The sequence below is a fragment of the Mesocricetus auratus genome, unplaced genomic scaffold (genome assembly GCF_017639785.1).
Source record: "Mesocricetus auratus isolate SY011 unplaced genomic scaffold, BCM_Maur_2.0 Super-Scaffold_100007, whole genome shotgun sequence".
Lineage (NCBI taxonomy): Eukaryota > Metazoa > Chordata > Mammalia > Rodentia > Cricetidae > Mesocricetus > Mesocricetus auratus.
In genome coordinates this window covers 82,315,654-82,331,919 of record NW_024429191.1, presented here as the reverse complement: position 1 = coordinate 82,331,919, position 16,266 = coordinate 82,315,654, and the positions used below count along the sequence as shown (strand labels likewise).

General features: G+C 38.0%; 1 protein-coding gene across 1 annotated transcript in view; it reads right to left on the bottom strand.

Moving 5' to 3' along the window:
* The window catches only part of LOC101834266, a 71,359-nt gene that overhangs the window by 1,706 nt on the left and 53,387 nt on the right, over positions 1–16,266 (bottom strand). The window contains exons 24-31 of the mRNA XM_040748069.1: positions 13,601–13,705; positions 10,555–10,608; positions 9,348–9,452; positions 7,559–7,672; positions 6,668–6,721; positions 4,992–5,096; positions 4,248–4,301; positions 626–730 (exon numbers count right to left, since the gene is read on the bottom strand). Of these exons, the coding sequence (XP_040604003.1) occupies positions 626–730; positions 4,248–4,301; positions 4,992–5,096; positions 6,668–6,721; positions 7,559–7,672; positions 9,348–9,452; positions 10,555–10,608; positions 13,601–13,705 (696 nt within the window). The remainder of the gene's footprint in view (positions 1–625; positions 731–4,247; positions 4,302–4,991; positions 5,097–6,667; positions 6,722–7,558; positions 7,673–9,347; positions 9,453–10,554; positions 10,609–13,600; positions 13,706–16,266) is intronic.

Genomic DNA, 16,266 nt, shown 5'->3' with positions numbered 1-16,266 from the left:
TACCCCTTCTAGATATTTCACATTAATTGAATGATACAAAAATGTTCTCTTTCATGAATGGCTTTTTAAAAATTCTTTAATCAGTTTCTTTGACCTACTGCACTTCAACACTAATTCAGCTTCAACTGTGTTTCAGAATTTGCTTCTAAATTATTAAAGAGGTTGATTGAGACTATGGCAAAGGATCACAGGGTTTGGGCTGTGAAGTGGGACATTATGTGGCTTTATAATAAGGTAGCAGTCCAAATATTATAGCTTGATTGTTTGAAGATTCTTTATGCTGAGAAAGTGTAATTGTATGGCTGTAGTGTTTGTCCCTTATGTTAAAATGGTCTAGTTTTGAGTTGCTATTTTCTATTTTCCCAAACTTAACGCCCTCCAGACTTCCTTGGATCACTTTCCCCCAACTTTCTCTGAGTTTTTTCTAGTCCTAGTAACAGTTCTATCCGCTCTTTCAGCATCCCCTTGGATTTAAACTAAAGGCGTGCTGGAACAGACTAATCAAATCATAAGGGAGAATATTACTTTATGTCTGTTGCTATAAATGTCATCTTCTTTTTCAGAGTTCTCTGTGCAGATGCACCCATTCTCAAGTTATCACAAACATTTAGATTTACACACTCACCATCAACAGGCAGTTTCCCTATCAAATCTTCTTTCTCCATTTCCGTGAGATCCATGCCCATGTTTTGTAAAATTGTGTCAACGTTAGCAACATCCACATTCCTATCTTTGGAAAAAGAGAGGAATAGAAATAAGATCGAATAACTACAAAATATGACAGAAGCTATGCATTACTGTCATGCTGTGTCAGTCTCAAGCACAGAGCAGTATGGTTGGTTGTACAGGATCACCAGTATGAAGTTAAAATCTTTACCTTAGAACTCTTCTAGGTCATGGGCTCACTTAGTATAGTTAGTTGCCAAAGGTTATGGTGTGTGTCCTATACCACTTACAGAAACAAGAAAATGAAAGTCCCATAAATGCAGGCAACAGAAGGGTTAATTCTTGCTTCCAGTCCAGAAAAGATCACACAGTCCTGTCCCCAGAGTATGTTTATCTAAGAATTTTGAAGCATTCCTCTGATATTTTGTGAAATTAAAAGTATTATGGGTTTGCAAAATCCTTATGGTGATATGATTGACTTAGTGATGAAACAGAAAGATTATCCCTTCTGTTTTCTCATCCTTTCTCCTAGGGGGAATCCACCTTCTTAAACATGCTCAAATTTTTGCGAATATCTCATGCGTGTGGGAGGCAGTTTGCAAGCATATGTGAGAGGTGGTTTGCACAGCTATAAAGCCTACAGGCATCACGTCGTGAGCTCCTCCTGCCACTTTCATTTGTGTTCTTTTGTAGTTTCATGCTTGCTCATATAAAAACATGGAACTCTTCATTCATTTTATTACCTATTGTTCTATAATAACAATGAACCACTAATCAACCTGCTCTCTAGATGAATATGTAGGTTGTTTCCAAGTTTTTGTTAGAATAAACAGTGCTGATTGCAATAACACTGTATGTGTGTGCGTGTACATGATCAAATGATCTGGTAGACATCCCCTTCCCACTCATACACACACACACACACACACACACACACACACACTTCAGTGGAACAGCTGCAGAACAGCATATATTTAAATTTCTGTGACTTTACCTAGTCTCTTTTCAAAGTGATGAGTCATTTCATAGTCTAGTGATGCATGGAGTTTCCATTGTTTACTCTTATTGACAGGACGTGGTACTGTTTGATTTTTTATAATTTTTAAAAAAATATGACGTGTGTGTGTGTGATAATATGCTGCTTTTTTTACTTAGGTTTTCACAACTTCTGTTGGCATTAAGTACCTTTTAAATATGACTGATCATCAGATTTCTACTACTGTATTTGTCCAGTTTAACACCTAGTCTTTGATTTGTTCCTGCTGATTTGTGTTTCCTATATTCTATATAATCTTCTTCATTTGTTTTAAGAATAACCAATGTATCAAAACTAGAAAAAACCCTTCATTTTTAGATTTTTGAGGATTCTCCATACTATATTTCCAAAGTGTTTACATCAGTTTACATTCCCACAAATAGTGATTGAGGTTCCCCCTTTCCTTACACACTCACCAGCTGTTAGTTTTGTGGATCTCAGGCATTCTGAGTGTGGTGAGATGAAATCCCAAAGTTGTTTAAATTAGCATTTCCCTAATTGCTAAGGATGATGAACACTTTTAAAATTATTTCTTAGCCATTTTTATTTCTTCTATTGAGAACTGTCTGTTCAGACCCATAGACCATTTTAAAAAATGGGTCATTTGTTTTCTTGATTCTTTGTATTTTGAGTTCTTCATATATTATAATTATTATAGTGTCACTCATAATCTTAGTGGTAACCAACAGTTGTCTAATTAGACATAGACCCAACAAAAAGAAAGGAATTATACCTGGTACTAGAAAACTAGACAGCTACTTGGTCTAGTGAAGTCATGGAGCTTTAGAAGAGAGACTACTACCATAACTATACCAGAGCAGCATAGTTGCTAAATGCATTCTAAAACTAACCCTGAGCCGGGCAGTGTTGGCGCACGCCTTTAATCCTAGCACTCGGGAGGCAGAGGCAGGTGGATCTCTGTGAGTTCGAGGCCAGGCTGGACCGACAGCTTCCAAAACAATACAGAGAAACCCTGTCTCATAAAACCATAAAAAAAAAACAAAACCTAACCCTGATACACATAGATAAGCATAGCTCTTAGCCTTCCTCAAAGAAACCTCTCTCTACAGCAAAGAGATCATTACCTAAAGCCACAACAGATGCAGAGATCAAAGACTCATGTGATGCCCAGTCCCAGTGGATACATCCACAACCCTGCTCTTGCATTAAAGCTCAAGGAACACAGAGAAGGGGCAGAAGACCTAGGCCCACCACTTTCGGCCATGAGCAGATCTCCTCAGCTAATCATGAGGCTAGAGTTAGATAATTCTGAGGGCAGGAGGAGATGAACTCCGGAATAGCTCATCTGTCATTTGCTGCTGTCTAGGTTCAGAACTCTGAAGCTCAGGAGTGCACTGCATTACCCACAGCAGAGTCCCTGTGTGAAGGAGATCAACACTCAGGAGGACCTCAAAGTATGAAGACAGGTTCTCCACCTGGTGACAGTCTCAGTGCTGTGGTTGCTTCCAGATTTAGCTTCCCTGGGCTAAATCACCAGCGTTCTTATGATCATGGGAGCTTCAGGAGGGTGAGAGAACCCACCCAAACCACACAATGCAAAGGTAGGTGTGTCCAGCAGAGGTTCCTAGTACACAAAGAAAAAAAGAATCTACCTTGGTGAGGACAACTCTGGTGGAAGACAGAGTGCTCAATGCAGACTTAGCAGCGTGTAGGTCATGGGGTGCGCCGGGGAAGGAGTCCATGAGTTTTGCTGATCTCCCTCCCTCCCACGCATACCTCTGTCAACCTGGAACTTTTGAGGACCAGAGTAAGGTTCTCTAACATTTCCTGTCTCGTCGTTTTTGTTGTTTATTTTTTCCCCTTATGATTCCTGGCGTTTTGCTACTACATATTACTAATGCTACATAACAGGGCTTTTACTTCATTGTGTTTTAATGTATTTTTTTCATTCTTCTTCAAATATTCATGTGGTTAAGTTTATACATTTTTTAAAATTTGGAAGCATTTTTTTCTTTTCCTGTTTTAGACTCTCATTTTTTTCCAACTGCCTCTACCAGTTTTTCCTCCTTTCTCCTTCTCTACATTTAGCAGTATTTGATTTTACCTTGCTTTCCCTAAATGTTCGTGTATACATGCACGTACAGGTGTGCACACATGCATCTGTGTAATATAGGTATCTGGGTATGTGTGTGCGTAGGGTCACAAACTAGAGAGGGAGACAGAGGAAGAGATCTTAAGCTAGGTGGGAAAAGAGCTGACCATGAAGTATATGTGATAAGGGTCCAACAAGGAGAAGAGAAGGGAACAGGTGGAGAGGACAGCACGCAAGGGGGACCAATGGGAAGAAAGATTGGGGCAAAATGAATGAGATACATGCACAAAAATGCCTTGGGGTAGCCATTAGTTTGTATAAATTTCCTAAAATATTAATTTAAAAGCATTTTGAATGAAAAGAGTGGTTCAAGAGTATATTTGGTAAAATACACACAGAAACTATATTTGCTAAATATTATCAGTGTACTGAAGGATTCTAAATCTGGAGAACATGAAAGCTGCTTCACGGTCATGAGTCTTTCATACTCACTTTTAGAGGCAAGCACACCCTCCAGCAACCTGTTCAGGTACACTTTGCCATTGGCTGTAAGGACAGAAACCAGGTCACATGATACAATTAACCAATTAAGCCTTAACTTTAAGATTCACCCCACAAAAGATGCATGTATTATTTGCAAAAGACAAAAAAAATAATACAAACTGCAAAAAGTTCTGAGTGTGGCTTCCTAGACCCTGGGAGAATTACTGCAAGCACTCTGCTCTGCAACAGTAAAACAGAGGTGTCTTACTTCTTTCCTGTTCTCCTTCTAATTGCTCTCGTTTTTCTTTTAGGACTTCTCAACCATTCACCTTTACATATAAGTCTGCAATTTTTGAAGATATCTTCCTACTGGAATAAGAAAATAATAGTAGACATGTCCCTTTTTTAATATTGGAGAAATGACTGAAGACATAGATGAGTCCAAACGGTAATGAAACCACTGGGATTTCTTTCTAAGGTGTGGGGCTGCATGGCAGTGTCTAAACTCTCTTCTTTTTAGGTTCCAAATGTAAGTAGTTATGGAACTTTAAAAAAATTAAATGGGACATTAGCCTGACACTAAGATGTTCATCTGATAACCCATTTCTTCCAGGAATAGCATTGTTCACCCACATGAGAAAACCTCTGCTCAAATTACTTTTCTAAAAAGAAAAGTGTGATTTTACTTAGCTTACAAACCATTAGGGTTTCATGTGGCTTCTTAAGGGCTACACTGGTTCTTTAAATGCTTACCATTAACTGGAAGCTTGCTCTCTACTTGGGAGAACTCCTCATCTGAGAGCTCTAGTCCCATTTTTTCCAGAGTGTTTTTTATGTCTTCGACATTAACTTCTCCTCCTTGAAAATAAAGAAACTGAATGTAGATAAGGATGTGTATGTGATAGGAAAATCTCTTAGGTTTGGAAAACAAAAACATTTACTTATTAATAAGCAGCTTCAAAAGCTTTACAACAAAGTGACACGTGACTGTCATATCATCAGTCACTACAAAAACAACTGTTCTTCACAATGCAGTCTCTTTAGTTGTGGAAAAAAGCCACAGGAGTCTAAGTTATCCATCTGTAATACCACAGATAGATCCAAATTCAGCAATTCGACTTTTCTTTAATTATGAATGCTGTTATCTTTTGCTTTATTTAAATGCTTAATAAGTTAGAATAAGTTAGTTCAGGGTGAGGTGGTTTTGCTCCAGAACATACTTAATTTTACTAAGAAATTAAGAAAATTTTCTATTTCAGATTTCTATTTTGTATTTTTGTTGGCAACCCACTACTATTTACCAGACATATCTCTGCATTTTTCTGAAAAGAGTTTTTTTAAAATCTTGATCAGAATACTATTCATCTCCCAGCCTGCTTGCTTAACTCTGCACTCAGGTCCTTATAACCAAATGAGTAACAAGGAGGACTGGCACTGAACTGACAGACTCAGGACCTTAGTTCAGTAGACATCCTAGATTGAGAGAGAGTGGCCCTTTCATGCACTCCACCCCACCTTCATTAACTTATCACATCTCCACTTGTTTCTTGTATTATCTTAAAATGGTTTAATATATGGTGTGTTCACAGCATTTTGACTATGACAAAACCTTTGTTCTGTGTTCTCTGGGCTATCTGACTCAATGTTAAATCTGATAGCTTTGATTACAACCAGAAAAAATTAGTTTAGAGTATATCTTAGAGAATACAGAACTTTCTATCACGTTACTACACTGACACATATTAAATATGGGAAACCCAAAGCTACAATGTTAATATAATTTAGCATTCATGGGACTACTTAGAGTATAAAAGATTGTTAAAATAATTTTAATTTTCCACCTCACGGATAAACCAAAATTGTCTTAAGAAGAAGAAGAAGAAGAAGAAGCAGGAGGAGGAGGAGGAGGAGAAGAAGCAGGAAGAGGAGGAGAAGGAGGAGGAGGAGGAGGAGGAAGAGGAGGAGAAGGAGGAGGAGGAGGAAGAGGAGGAGGAGGAGGAGAATAAGGAGGAGGAGGAGGAGAAGAAGGAGGAGGAGGAGGAGGAGGAGGAGGAAGAGAAGGAGGAGGAGAAGGAGAAGAAGGAGGAGGAGGAGGAGAAGGAGGAGGAGGAGGAGGAGGAGGAGAAACAGCACCCTTATGAAAGATAGTAGATAGTTTAGCCTTTATAGAACATGAAATCAGCACCACAACTATTTAGTCATCAAGAGTACATAAGCTAATGGTGGGTATGGTACAATACAATGATCCCCCCCAATTATTTGGCCTAAGAAGTTATAGTTTGTCACTTAGCATTCTAGATAATTAAACAGAAATAGTTTCTGAACTGGAACAGTAAAATGATAGAGCAAAAAGACATGATAGCCAGAAGAGAGCATCAAAATATAATTTAGTATAGTAACAAGGGACAATGACTAGAATTAATTCCCACCTGTAACTTTCGTCACTGCATCTATCAGTTGATTGAATGGAATTTTTCCATTAACTACAAGAAAATTCAAAATTGGGCGTTAAATTCAAAATGCCACATATAAAACAAACTAGAAGATAGAGATAAACCAAAGCCCATTAAGTCTTCATCTTTACCTTTTATCTTTACCTCTTTATCAAACTCAAGAATATAAACTACAGATTTTATATTTAAACTCCACAGATTGGAGGGGAAAAGAGTCCAGTTGTAATGGAAAAATGAGAGAATGTCATCAGTATTTAGTGTGGCCCTTCCACACACCCTACCCTTGTGAAAATGTAGAACTGGACACTTTATATTTGATCTTAGCCAAAAGACCAAGAATAGACACAGTAAGTGTTAAATATGATTAATTGGGATCTAAAGACCTGAGGCACTATCAAGACAAAAACTTCTTTACACACAGGATACACTAGACATTGGGTTTTTGAATTCGGGAAGATTCTGAAATGAAGGTAAAGAACTGAGCTTTTAGCAAGTAGCTCATGAAAATGTGAACATAAATATTTTTTATTAAACACTGTGAAATGGGAATGGAATAATTAGTAGACTCAGGACACTATCGCTTCCCATTAATTCTTAGTGTCTAGACTACAATTCTTAGTCTGGTCCTTGTGACATTGTTACTAGTGAAGAAAACAACTGTACTAGTTTGTGTTGTGACATTAAGATTTGAAAGAGGGTAAAGGCACACCATGGTGGAAGGAGAACCGAGTCCTCCAAGCTGTTCTCTGATCTCCACATGTGACAGTGGCATGTACAGTCATGTAAGGAATTCATGGTCACATGACTAGAAGTTTCTGCCTTGCTTTGCAGGTGCAACGTTCTCCTTTAAGACACTAAGGGACTTACAACTCTCATCATGAGATGGCAGATTCTCCATTAATCTTTTTTGCTCCTTTGGTGTGAGCTTCACTCCAAGGTTTTTCAAGACAGCGTCCACATTATCAAGCTTAACTTCTCCTCCTTAGAAAATGCACAGGGATAGAAAATCAGAAAAAAGAGTATAAGACATGTAAAGTATATTTTTGCATTGTGCGCAATCTGAATTTAAAGGTCTTAGTTGTTACTGTCATGAAGACAGAAGAGAAGATGCACTTAGGTGAATAAGACTTTTCTGTTTGAACTTCCACTTATCACATATGAGAGCATTTGATAACCAATATAAAAACCAGAAACAAGACAGTGAGATGGCTCATTGATCAAAGACATCTGCCTCCAAGCCTGAGGACCTAAGTTTCATCTCTGGAATCAACATGGTAAAAGGATAGAACCAATTCCTCACCACGAATTGTCCTCTGTACACAGACACAGACACACAGACACACAGACACACAGACACAGACACACACACACACACACACACACACACACACACACACACACGCCCGCGGAAGGATGAATCAGAAATGGAATATCTTCCTTAATCTTCCCTTGATCAGGCACCTGCCTTATAAATAATTCATGAAATGAGATCTGGGTAATTGCCCCATGAAGTACTGGGTTACAAGTCACCATGACCAGCTTTTATATTATGGTATATTTAAGAAGGCTGAGGCAAGTGGAGTTTTAAAAAGCTGGGAGAAAGAGGACTATGTGGCATATTTTGAAATACTGTTGGTTGCAAAGATAATTAGAGTGACATCAGTTGGAAGCTGTACAGACAGTTTCTGGACAGATGTCCTATAAGTAGGTTTTTGGGATTATTGTTGTTTTGTTTTAGCAAGGTGTTACTTTGTAGTCCTGGCTGGCCTGGAACTATTGTGTAAACCAGACTGAAGTATGTGTGGTTTGTTTTTTTTGTTTTATTTATGTTTTTGTAAGTAAAACCTTGCTGTATAGTCCAGTCTGGCTCTGAACTCATGACTCCCTGCCTCTGTCTCTTAAATGCTAGATGTTTTTGGTATACATGACCATACCTAGCTCAGAAGTATTTTGTGTGTGGTGGAGAATGGGTGTCTTTGTGAGAGGTTGTAATCTTGATAATACTTATAAAAATCTGATGGAAATAACTGAATAGACAATCTGCACAAAGGAATATAGATACCTTTCATAGGCAGCACACTATCTAACATGTCAGAACAGAGCTGTGAATACAACTCTTTCATTACTTCAGTAAGACATCTATGTTTAATTATGAGTGTGATATCATTATAATAAAACAGAGTAACAGGGAAGAACACCGTCTCTCTCTCTCTCTCTCTCTCTCTCTCTCTCTCTCTCTCTCACACACACACACACACACACACACACACACACACACACACTCTCACATAGATTCAGTGAGATTGGCAGCTGAGAGAAGTTCTATTATGTTCAAGTCCTCCCTCCCACGGTAATCTTCCTGTTCCCTCTCCTCCTCCCTCCTCTCCCCTCCTGTCTTTTCTTCCTCTTACTCATACCCACAGTTTCCTGTGTCATCTTCTTAGGGTTCCATTGATGTCAATGTCTAAAAGGGGACTGTTTTCTGTGCTCAGATGATAAAGCTTATACTGAAGGGTCTGGTAATGACAGACAAATCTAAATGACAGTATCCTTACTATTTCTATGAGTTTTTAGAAGGAATAAGCACAAATCTAGACTATTCATGCAAACTCTGCAGAGAAGCTCTCTGGAGGTCTTAGACATGTTTTCAGCTTACCATCAAACGGCAGCAAATTCTGCAGGCTTTTGAGGTCTTTATCTGTGACATCAATCCCCATGTCTTCCAGAACTTTCTTCATGTCATTGCTATGAATCTTTTTTCCTTTGAAAACACAAAATCACTGTTAGAGAATAATTATTTTACAAAATAGTGAAAAATTCACTTTCACCCCCTATGCAAAAAAATGTAAGGGCAAAAAGAAATACATTTCTTTATTTATGTAGCACTATGGGGAACCACAAATATAATATAACCCCTTAATATTAACAAAACAAGGGTCTTCCGCTGTGGAGGTGGCTACTATCCTAGCACTTACAAGGTGACCTTGAGAGGCAAGAGGATCAAGAGTTCAAGGCTTGCCTCAGCTACATAGTGAGTCTGAGGATAGCATAGGCTATATGAAACCCTGTCTCAGAAAAAAACAAAAAGTCACAAAGAACTTTTTCTGGTTGTGAGCCTAGCCTTTAACAGCTAAGTCATCTCTCTGGCCTGCCATAAAGAACTTTTATTCCTTGACTGGTCTTCCCCAAATAAAAACAATTAGTTTTAATAACTAGACAATGTATTATATCACAGATGGAAATGTATGTATTCCATCATCATCTATTGTATTCTTTATCTTTTGATCTGAATAACATAGTTTTCACTTCATGGTGTTAATAATAATAATTTGACCCTGTACAATGTTAATTTTTCTACTCATTGTTTTTAAATAAATAACCTTTGGTGCTTCCTTACCCAAGCTCTCACACTAACATAGAATTTTAGTTGTATCGCTAGAGACCTAAGCTCTTGTCATGTGTTTTATCACATAAGGGTGGAAAGTTGGAACCTGCATATTTGTATCAGCTCAGAAAGGACGATAGAGGTTTCAGTTGAAAATAGTCTATGCAGAGAATCTCTTCTCCACAGCTACTGCAAAAACAGTGGAGTAGATTACAGGGCAGAACCATCTCTCCACCGAAACTCTCAAAAGTTGAGGAAAAAGGAAAGCTGTTTTGGTCACATCCAAAATCTAGAAAACAACAGGAAGCTCTCAGAAAATAGGCAAACGCTGGAGGAGGGGAAGGGCAGCTGATGCCAAGGGGACTTGGGAACAAGGGAGACCTTCCAGTGTGTTAACCAGACTTGGCCCAGTCTTCCTTGTCAGGTGCTTCCCATCACCCATGCTGGTTAGCAAGGACATTCAGAGTGTCTTACTTACCTGTAAAAGATTTTGCTTTACCCACAAACGTGTCTGTTTCCACTTCCCCCTGAACTGTAAGAAAGTGTATACATAACATTCACTTGGAAATTTGAAGCATTAAAGAAATCCAAAAGCTTTTATTAGCAGCTGCGTTTTAGGCTATGTTCTCCCCAGAGAACACAAGGGATGAGGTAACATGGAGGAAACTCACTACTTATAAATATACTTAAAACATTGGATTTTTATATACTGTCACAGGAAAAAGTGAAACTCCAATAACAAACATGTACAACTTAAAGTGACTTCTTTGGTAGGGAATTCCTAGACTGTAGGGAATCAACTATTTTTTATTCTAAAAAAATAACAAAATTTAAAATTGAGTCTACCATTCATCATTGTCTAACTTATTTCTTACTGTACTGAGATCTAAGTAACTTCATAGATAACTTGATTTTTATGAGTGTAATACTTATAATTTTAAAGTCATTCTCTCAACTCTAATGATAAGCATGTTTTCACAATAAAAAGTCCATGGAAATTTATAAAATTAGCAACTAGAAGGTATTAGCATGAAATACACTAGAAAACAATTACATTACAAATAGATGATCTTTGCTATATCATATGTTATATTTTACCACAAGAAAAATACTAAATATCTTCAGTATTGGTAAGTTATTTGAAATTGCAAGTGATATATTATAGCATTATATAAAAATAATTCAATAAATATTTACTGAATTAAAGTATGAAATAACCATTATTAAAAGTCAAATAATAATATCTGTACACATATTACATGCATATATCAGTGACAGAAATATATGTTAAGAAAAATGGGTTACTATATGCAAATTTGTATATTGCTCACAGGTGGTTAAATTTACCCCAAACAGATCCTTCTTTTTCTCCTGGACCTACTGAGGCAGAATATTCTACAAGTTATCTCTACAGCAGAGCCAGCTAGGTCAGGAAAGCGAAAATCATGTGTTTTACTGACTCACTGCCAGTTTTCAGAAACAAAGAGGCAAGACTCAACAACACGCAGGACTATGTAATGGGAATATATGTCTGGGCAGGGTACATCGCAGATAAATGTGGCCTTCTCTAGTAACTTGCATCTCTTTGATGTGTTAAGTTTTACTGTAAAAGTGAAGTTTAAGGTCCTTCTGTGCCTCTCACTTCATTGCGGATCTAGGCTCAAGCCCTCGTATTTCAGGAGAATTTACTACAAACATTTCACCTCATACCAATAAGCAATACATTTAAAATTATATCGTCGATTTAGAAGAAGAAATGCACACTCATTCTAAATGTCCATTATTTGTCTATCAATTTTTCCTCGTATGCCTTAGTGGACCTTAAATTGTTTGAAAATGAATTAGAATCAATGGCAAGGCCAAATAGAGGATGTTTCCACATAATATGTATATATTTTTCCTCATAAGTCTGTTCATGCTGACAGTATGAGAAAGACCAACTCTATCATAATTCCAGGTGGACCTATAGTTTAAAAATAATTTCCTGCTTTAGATATTGATGGAACCACACCTGGACTTAGCTTTTCTAGTGATTGCATCACTCACTGCAAGTGAAGGACTTTCTGTCTGGCAGACTGAAAATGATGAGTGAACAAGAATACATTTTAAAGAACACTTCCTATCCTTTCCAGTGACAGAATTAGATGAAACTTCAACAACATGAATGAGTATTAATTTGTCTCAAATCATAAATTGGTTGGGTTCTGTTTCATAGAGACAGCCCCCACTGAAATGTTCTCATGCTTAACATGTTTAACTTTCACTTATTTGATTTGGTAGTTAATTTACCCCTTATTCAACTAAATGTTAGACTTGCTCTCCAGCTCACCAAAGGAGATCAAGTGTCTGGGAACATAGTCTTTGGGCCATGGAGTTTCACTTAGGAATGTGAGAATGCAAGCAAAGCAAGGATGAGCCCGCTCTTCACGCAGGCCTGAACTCAGGGTCCTTGTGAGATGTTTGGAGAACGCTGTCCACCTCACCTAAGAAATGATGCTAACATCTCTTATGTCTCCTCAACCCTTCTGACCCTGATAATGATGATGATGGAAATGCAGAGAAAAAATGCTATTTAAAATTCCTCCCTTTTGACTACGTTCTCTTTTTCTCTATTTCCCACCCCCCTTTTGCTTTACTAAAAGCCCTTCCATCTTGCGTATATCCTTCCCTTCTTCAACAGCATTGTGTTTCTCTAATTCAGCCTGAGTCTAGCAATGACATCGATCACACTCTCACCCAAAATAAAAATAAAGTTAAGGAAAAGGTCAATGGAACCCAGTGATAGAGAGGGGGGAGTCATGAGCAAAGGGGTCAAGACTGGGCTGGTGAAACCCACAGAAACAGCTGACCTGAGCAAGGGGGAGCTCTTGGACCCCAGACTGATGGTTGGGAGGCCAGCATGGGACTGAGTCAGACCCATGAGCAAAGGGGTCAAGACTGGGCTGGTGAAACCCACAGAAACAGCTGACCTGAGCAAGGGGGAGCTCTTAGACCCCAGACTGATGGTTGGGAGGCCAGCATGGGACTGATCCAAACCCCCTGAATGTAGGTGTCAATGAGGAGGTCTAGGCAATCTATGGGACCTTGGGTAGTATTTATCCCTGGCATACAAATGGACTTTGGGTGTCCATCCCACAATGAGGGATGCTCTCCCAGCCTGGACTCTTGGGGGAGGGCCTAGGCCCTGCCCTGAAAGAAACAGCAGATGCTGGAGATCCCCCATGGAGGGCCTCATCCTCCCTGGGGAACAGAGTGGGAATTGGGTAGGAGGACTGGGGGAACTAGGGGTGGGGGAGGAGGGGAGGGAGAGGGAGCTGGGATTGACATGTGAAACAAGCTTGTTTCTAATTTAAATTTTTTTTAAAAAAGAAAAGGTCACAAGTAAAAAAAAACACATTCACTTTTGGGACAAATTTTCTTTCATATTTTGTATCTTCTTAATGTGAATGGCAGTATTCAAAGATCCTTTTATAGAAGTGCATATTCTCTGAGGGAAAAAATCTAAATCTATGTCAACTGCTTACCACCAACTGGCAGATTTTGTAGTAGGTTATTAATTTCCTGTTCTGCAAGGTTGACTCCCACACTTTGTATAAGAGTATCCATACTTTTGGAATCAGGAATCCATTCTTAGAAAAAGAGAATATGAGGAAAATCAGTGATGCTGTAATGTGATCATTAATACCATTAATATCACTGTGTATTATGATTATAAATCTCATAAAGATCAAGGCTCAGCAGCCTGTTTATATATAAGAAGTAGGGTCAATAATGGTGTTGGAACTAGAATTGAAATGCTCTACATGGTTGAGTTGAGCAACTGCCAAATCATCCACAAAAAAGGCTAAAGTAAATAGCTAGCGGTGATGATGGGTGGTTTTCTGAAATAGTTTCTGAGCTAGTTTTCTGAACTTCATGATTCAAAACCTCTATTGCTAATTAAAATCTATCATCAAATTCTGTTTCTACTGCTAATTAGATGAACCATCCTGCTGAAACTGGAATATTGGAAAAAATGATTGAAGTGTATTCTTCCAAGCCACAAAGTAGGAATGACCACTCCCCAATCTAACAGAAAGTAGGAAAGAACACCATAAATACGTTCTGAAGGCATTTTCTCAATCCCATTTTGGTCTTTGATGCTGATAATCTCATGTAGCTAAGTGAGCAAAGGAAAACATATACAGCTGACTCCTGCAATCCTAAAGGGCTAGCTAAACCTTCCGATTGAGAGTGAGACTAAGTGATTCTCATTTGTTTATGGGTATTTAATTTATGACAGAGATGACATGGATATCAACAAGGGACAGCCTAAGCCTTATGTATGTATGTTTGTGTATCTTATGTATGTGCGTGTGTGCATATGTATATGTATGTGTGTATATGTATATGTATGTCCAAGTTGAACACGATGCTAGCTGATCACTATCCAATGTGCACATGAAGCAAAACATCACATTTTACTCATTAATATGTATAAATATGTCAACCAAGTTTTTCTAAAATTTTAAAGTAACAAATTCCTAAAGAGTAAGAGAAAGGAATGTGTGTTCTTTCAATGCCATCCAAGCTAGCCTTGAGCTCATGGGCCTCCTGCTGCAACCTCACAAGAGCTGGGATTATAGACATGCCACATCACACATGACATAATTAGATACCCATGCAAAAAATTATTAAGGACTATTATCTTACTTTATATTCACTAATTCTAGGCACAACGATGAGCTACTGGTGAAAGGATGAATTAATAAAAATTTTAAAAGGAAACGGAAGAAAAAAGCTTCAGAGTAGACTTCATCAAAAAGGAATAGCAAAATATACTAATTAAATTTTGCTACAGTAAAATTAAGAACTTTTATTCATCAAGATACCACCAAGAGAAAAAGGCTAACAAAGGGAAGAAAGTATTTCTAATACATAGTAACATAGGATCCTTACAAAATGAATGTTTCTTATAACAAAACATAAAGAAAGATAGGTACTCATTGAAACACTTGTTTAAGTGCTTCCATAAGGAAGAAACTCAAATGGCCAACAAGACACAAAGAGATACTCATTCTTCTTAGTAATTAGAAAAATACCAATTAAAGCCACATCTGCACACTAGTGACACATGAATCAGATTGGCAGAGGTTTGAAAGACAGTATCAAGTTTTAGAACAGATTAGAAGCACCAGTTAAGTCTGATACAACCAATATAGTAAAATACTTCCGACCAAGCAGAATTGATGTACATAAGCCTTAGCAATGTGAGTCCTAAACATGCACTCTAGAAACTCATGTTTCCAGAGCACTAGGATATTTGTATGATCACTATTCTTAGAGGGGAGGAATCCTAATTATAAAAAAAATGAAAACACAGCTGTATCTTATACAGGCAGGGTTGGTGTAAAGTTAAATATAATGGAATATATATATATGTATATATATATGTATGTATAACCCAATTTATACTGTTAAAAGTAAGAAAACATAGCATCCAATGATGGAAATGTACATGGTAAAAAACAAAGAAAGTATTCAATATAATGGAACTTAGGGGCTATCTTTGTTGTTGAGGGATGTGGTCGGTGCTGGGATGTGATCGGAAGACCTGTGAGGAGCTGACAAAGTATGACTTCTTTTTTTTTTTTTCGAGACAGGGTTTCTCTGTATTGTTTTGGAGGCTGTCGGCCCAGCCCGGCCTCGAACTCACAGAGATCCGCCTGCCTCTGCCTCCCGAGTGCTGGGATTAAAGGTGTGTGCCACCAATGCCCGGCCAAAGTATGACTTCTTGACATGCGTTTTTTCACTTGACTGCTGTGTCTGTATATATAGCTCTACAACTGAGAAATGAGTTGTTCTTTTTGTTGTTTGTTTTCTGTTGTTGCTGTTTTTATTTTTTGTTTTGTTTTGCTTTTGAAACAAGGTCTCTCCTTGTAGCCCATGCTGTTCTGGAACTTTACATGTTGTCTAGGTTGCTTTACACTCCAGAACCCTCACTGTCCAGAGAACTGACTCTTACAAGTTATCCTCTGAGTTCCACTTGTATTGTATGTACCCATCCATACACACAACACACATCAGCTACAAATGTAAAAAGCCTTAAATAAACATAAGTAGGTATGCAATCTGTCCCTATTACTGACTTCTAAATTTTTATTATTCTGTTTTGGAAGCAACAGCAGTATAAAGAAATAATGGGGTTGTG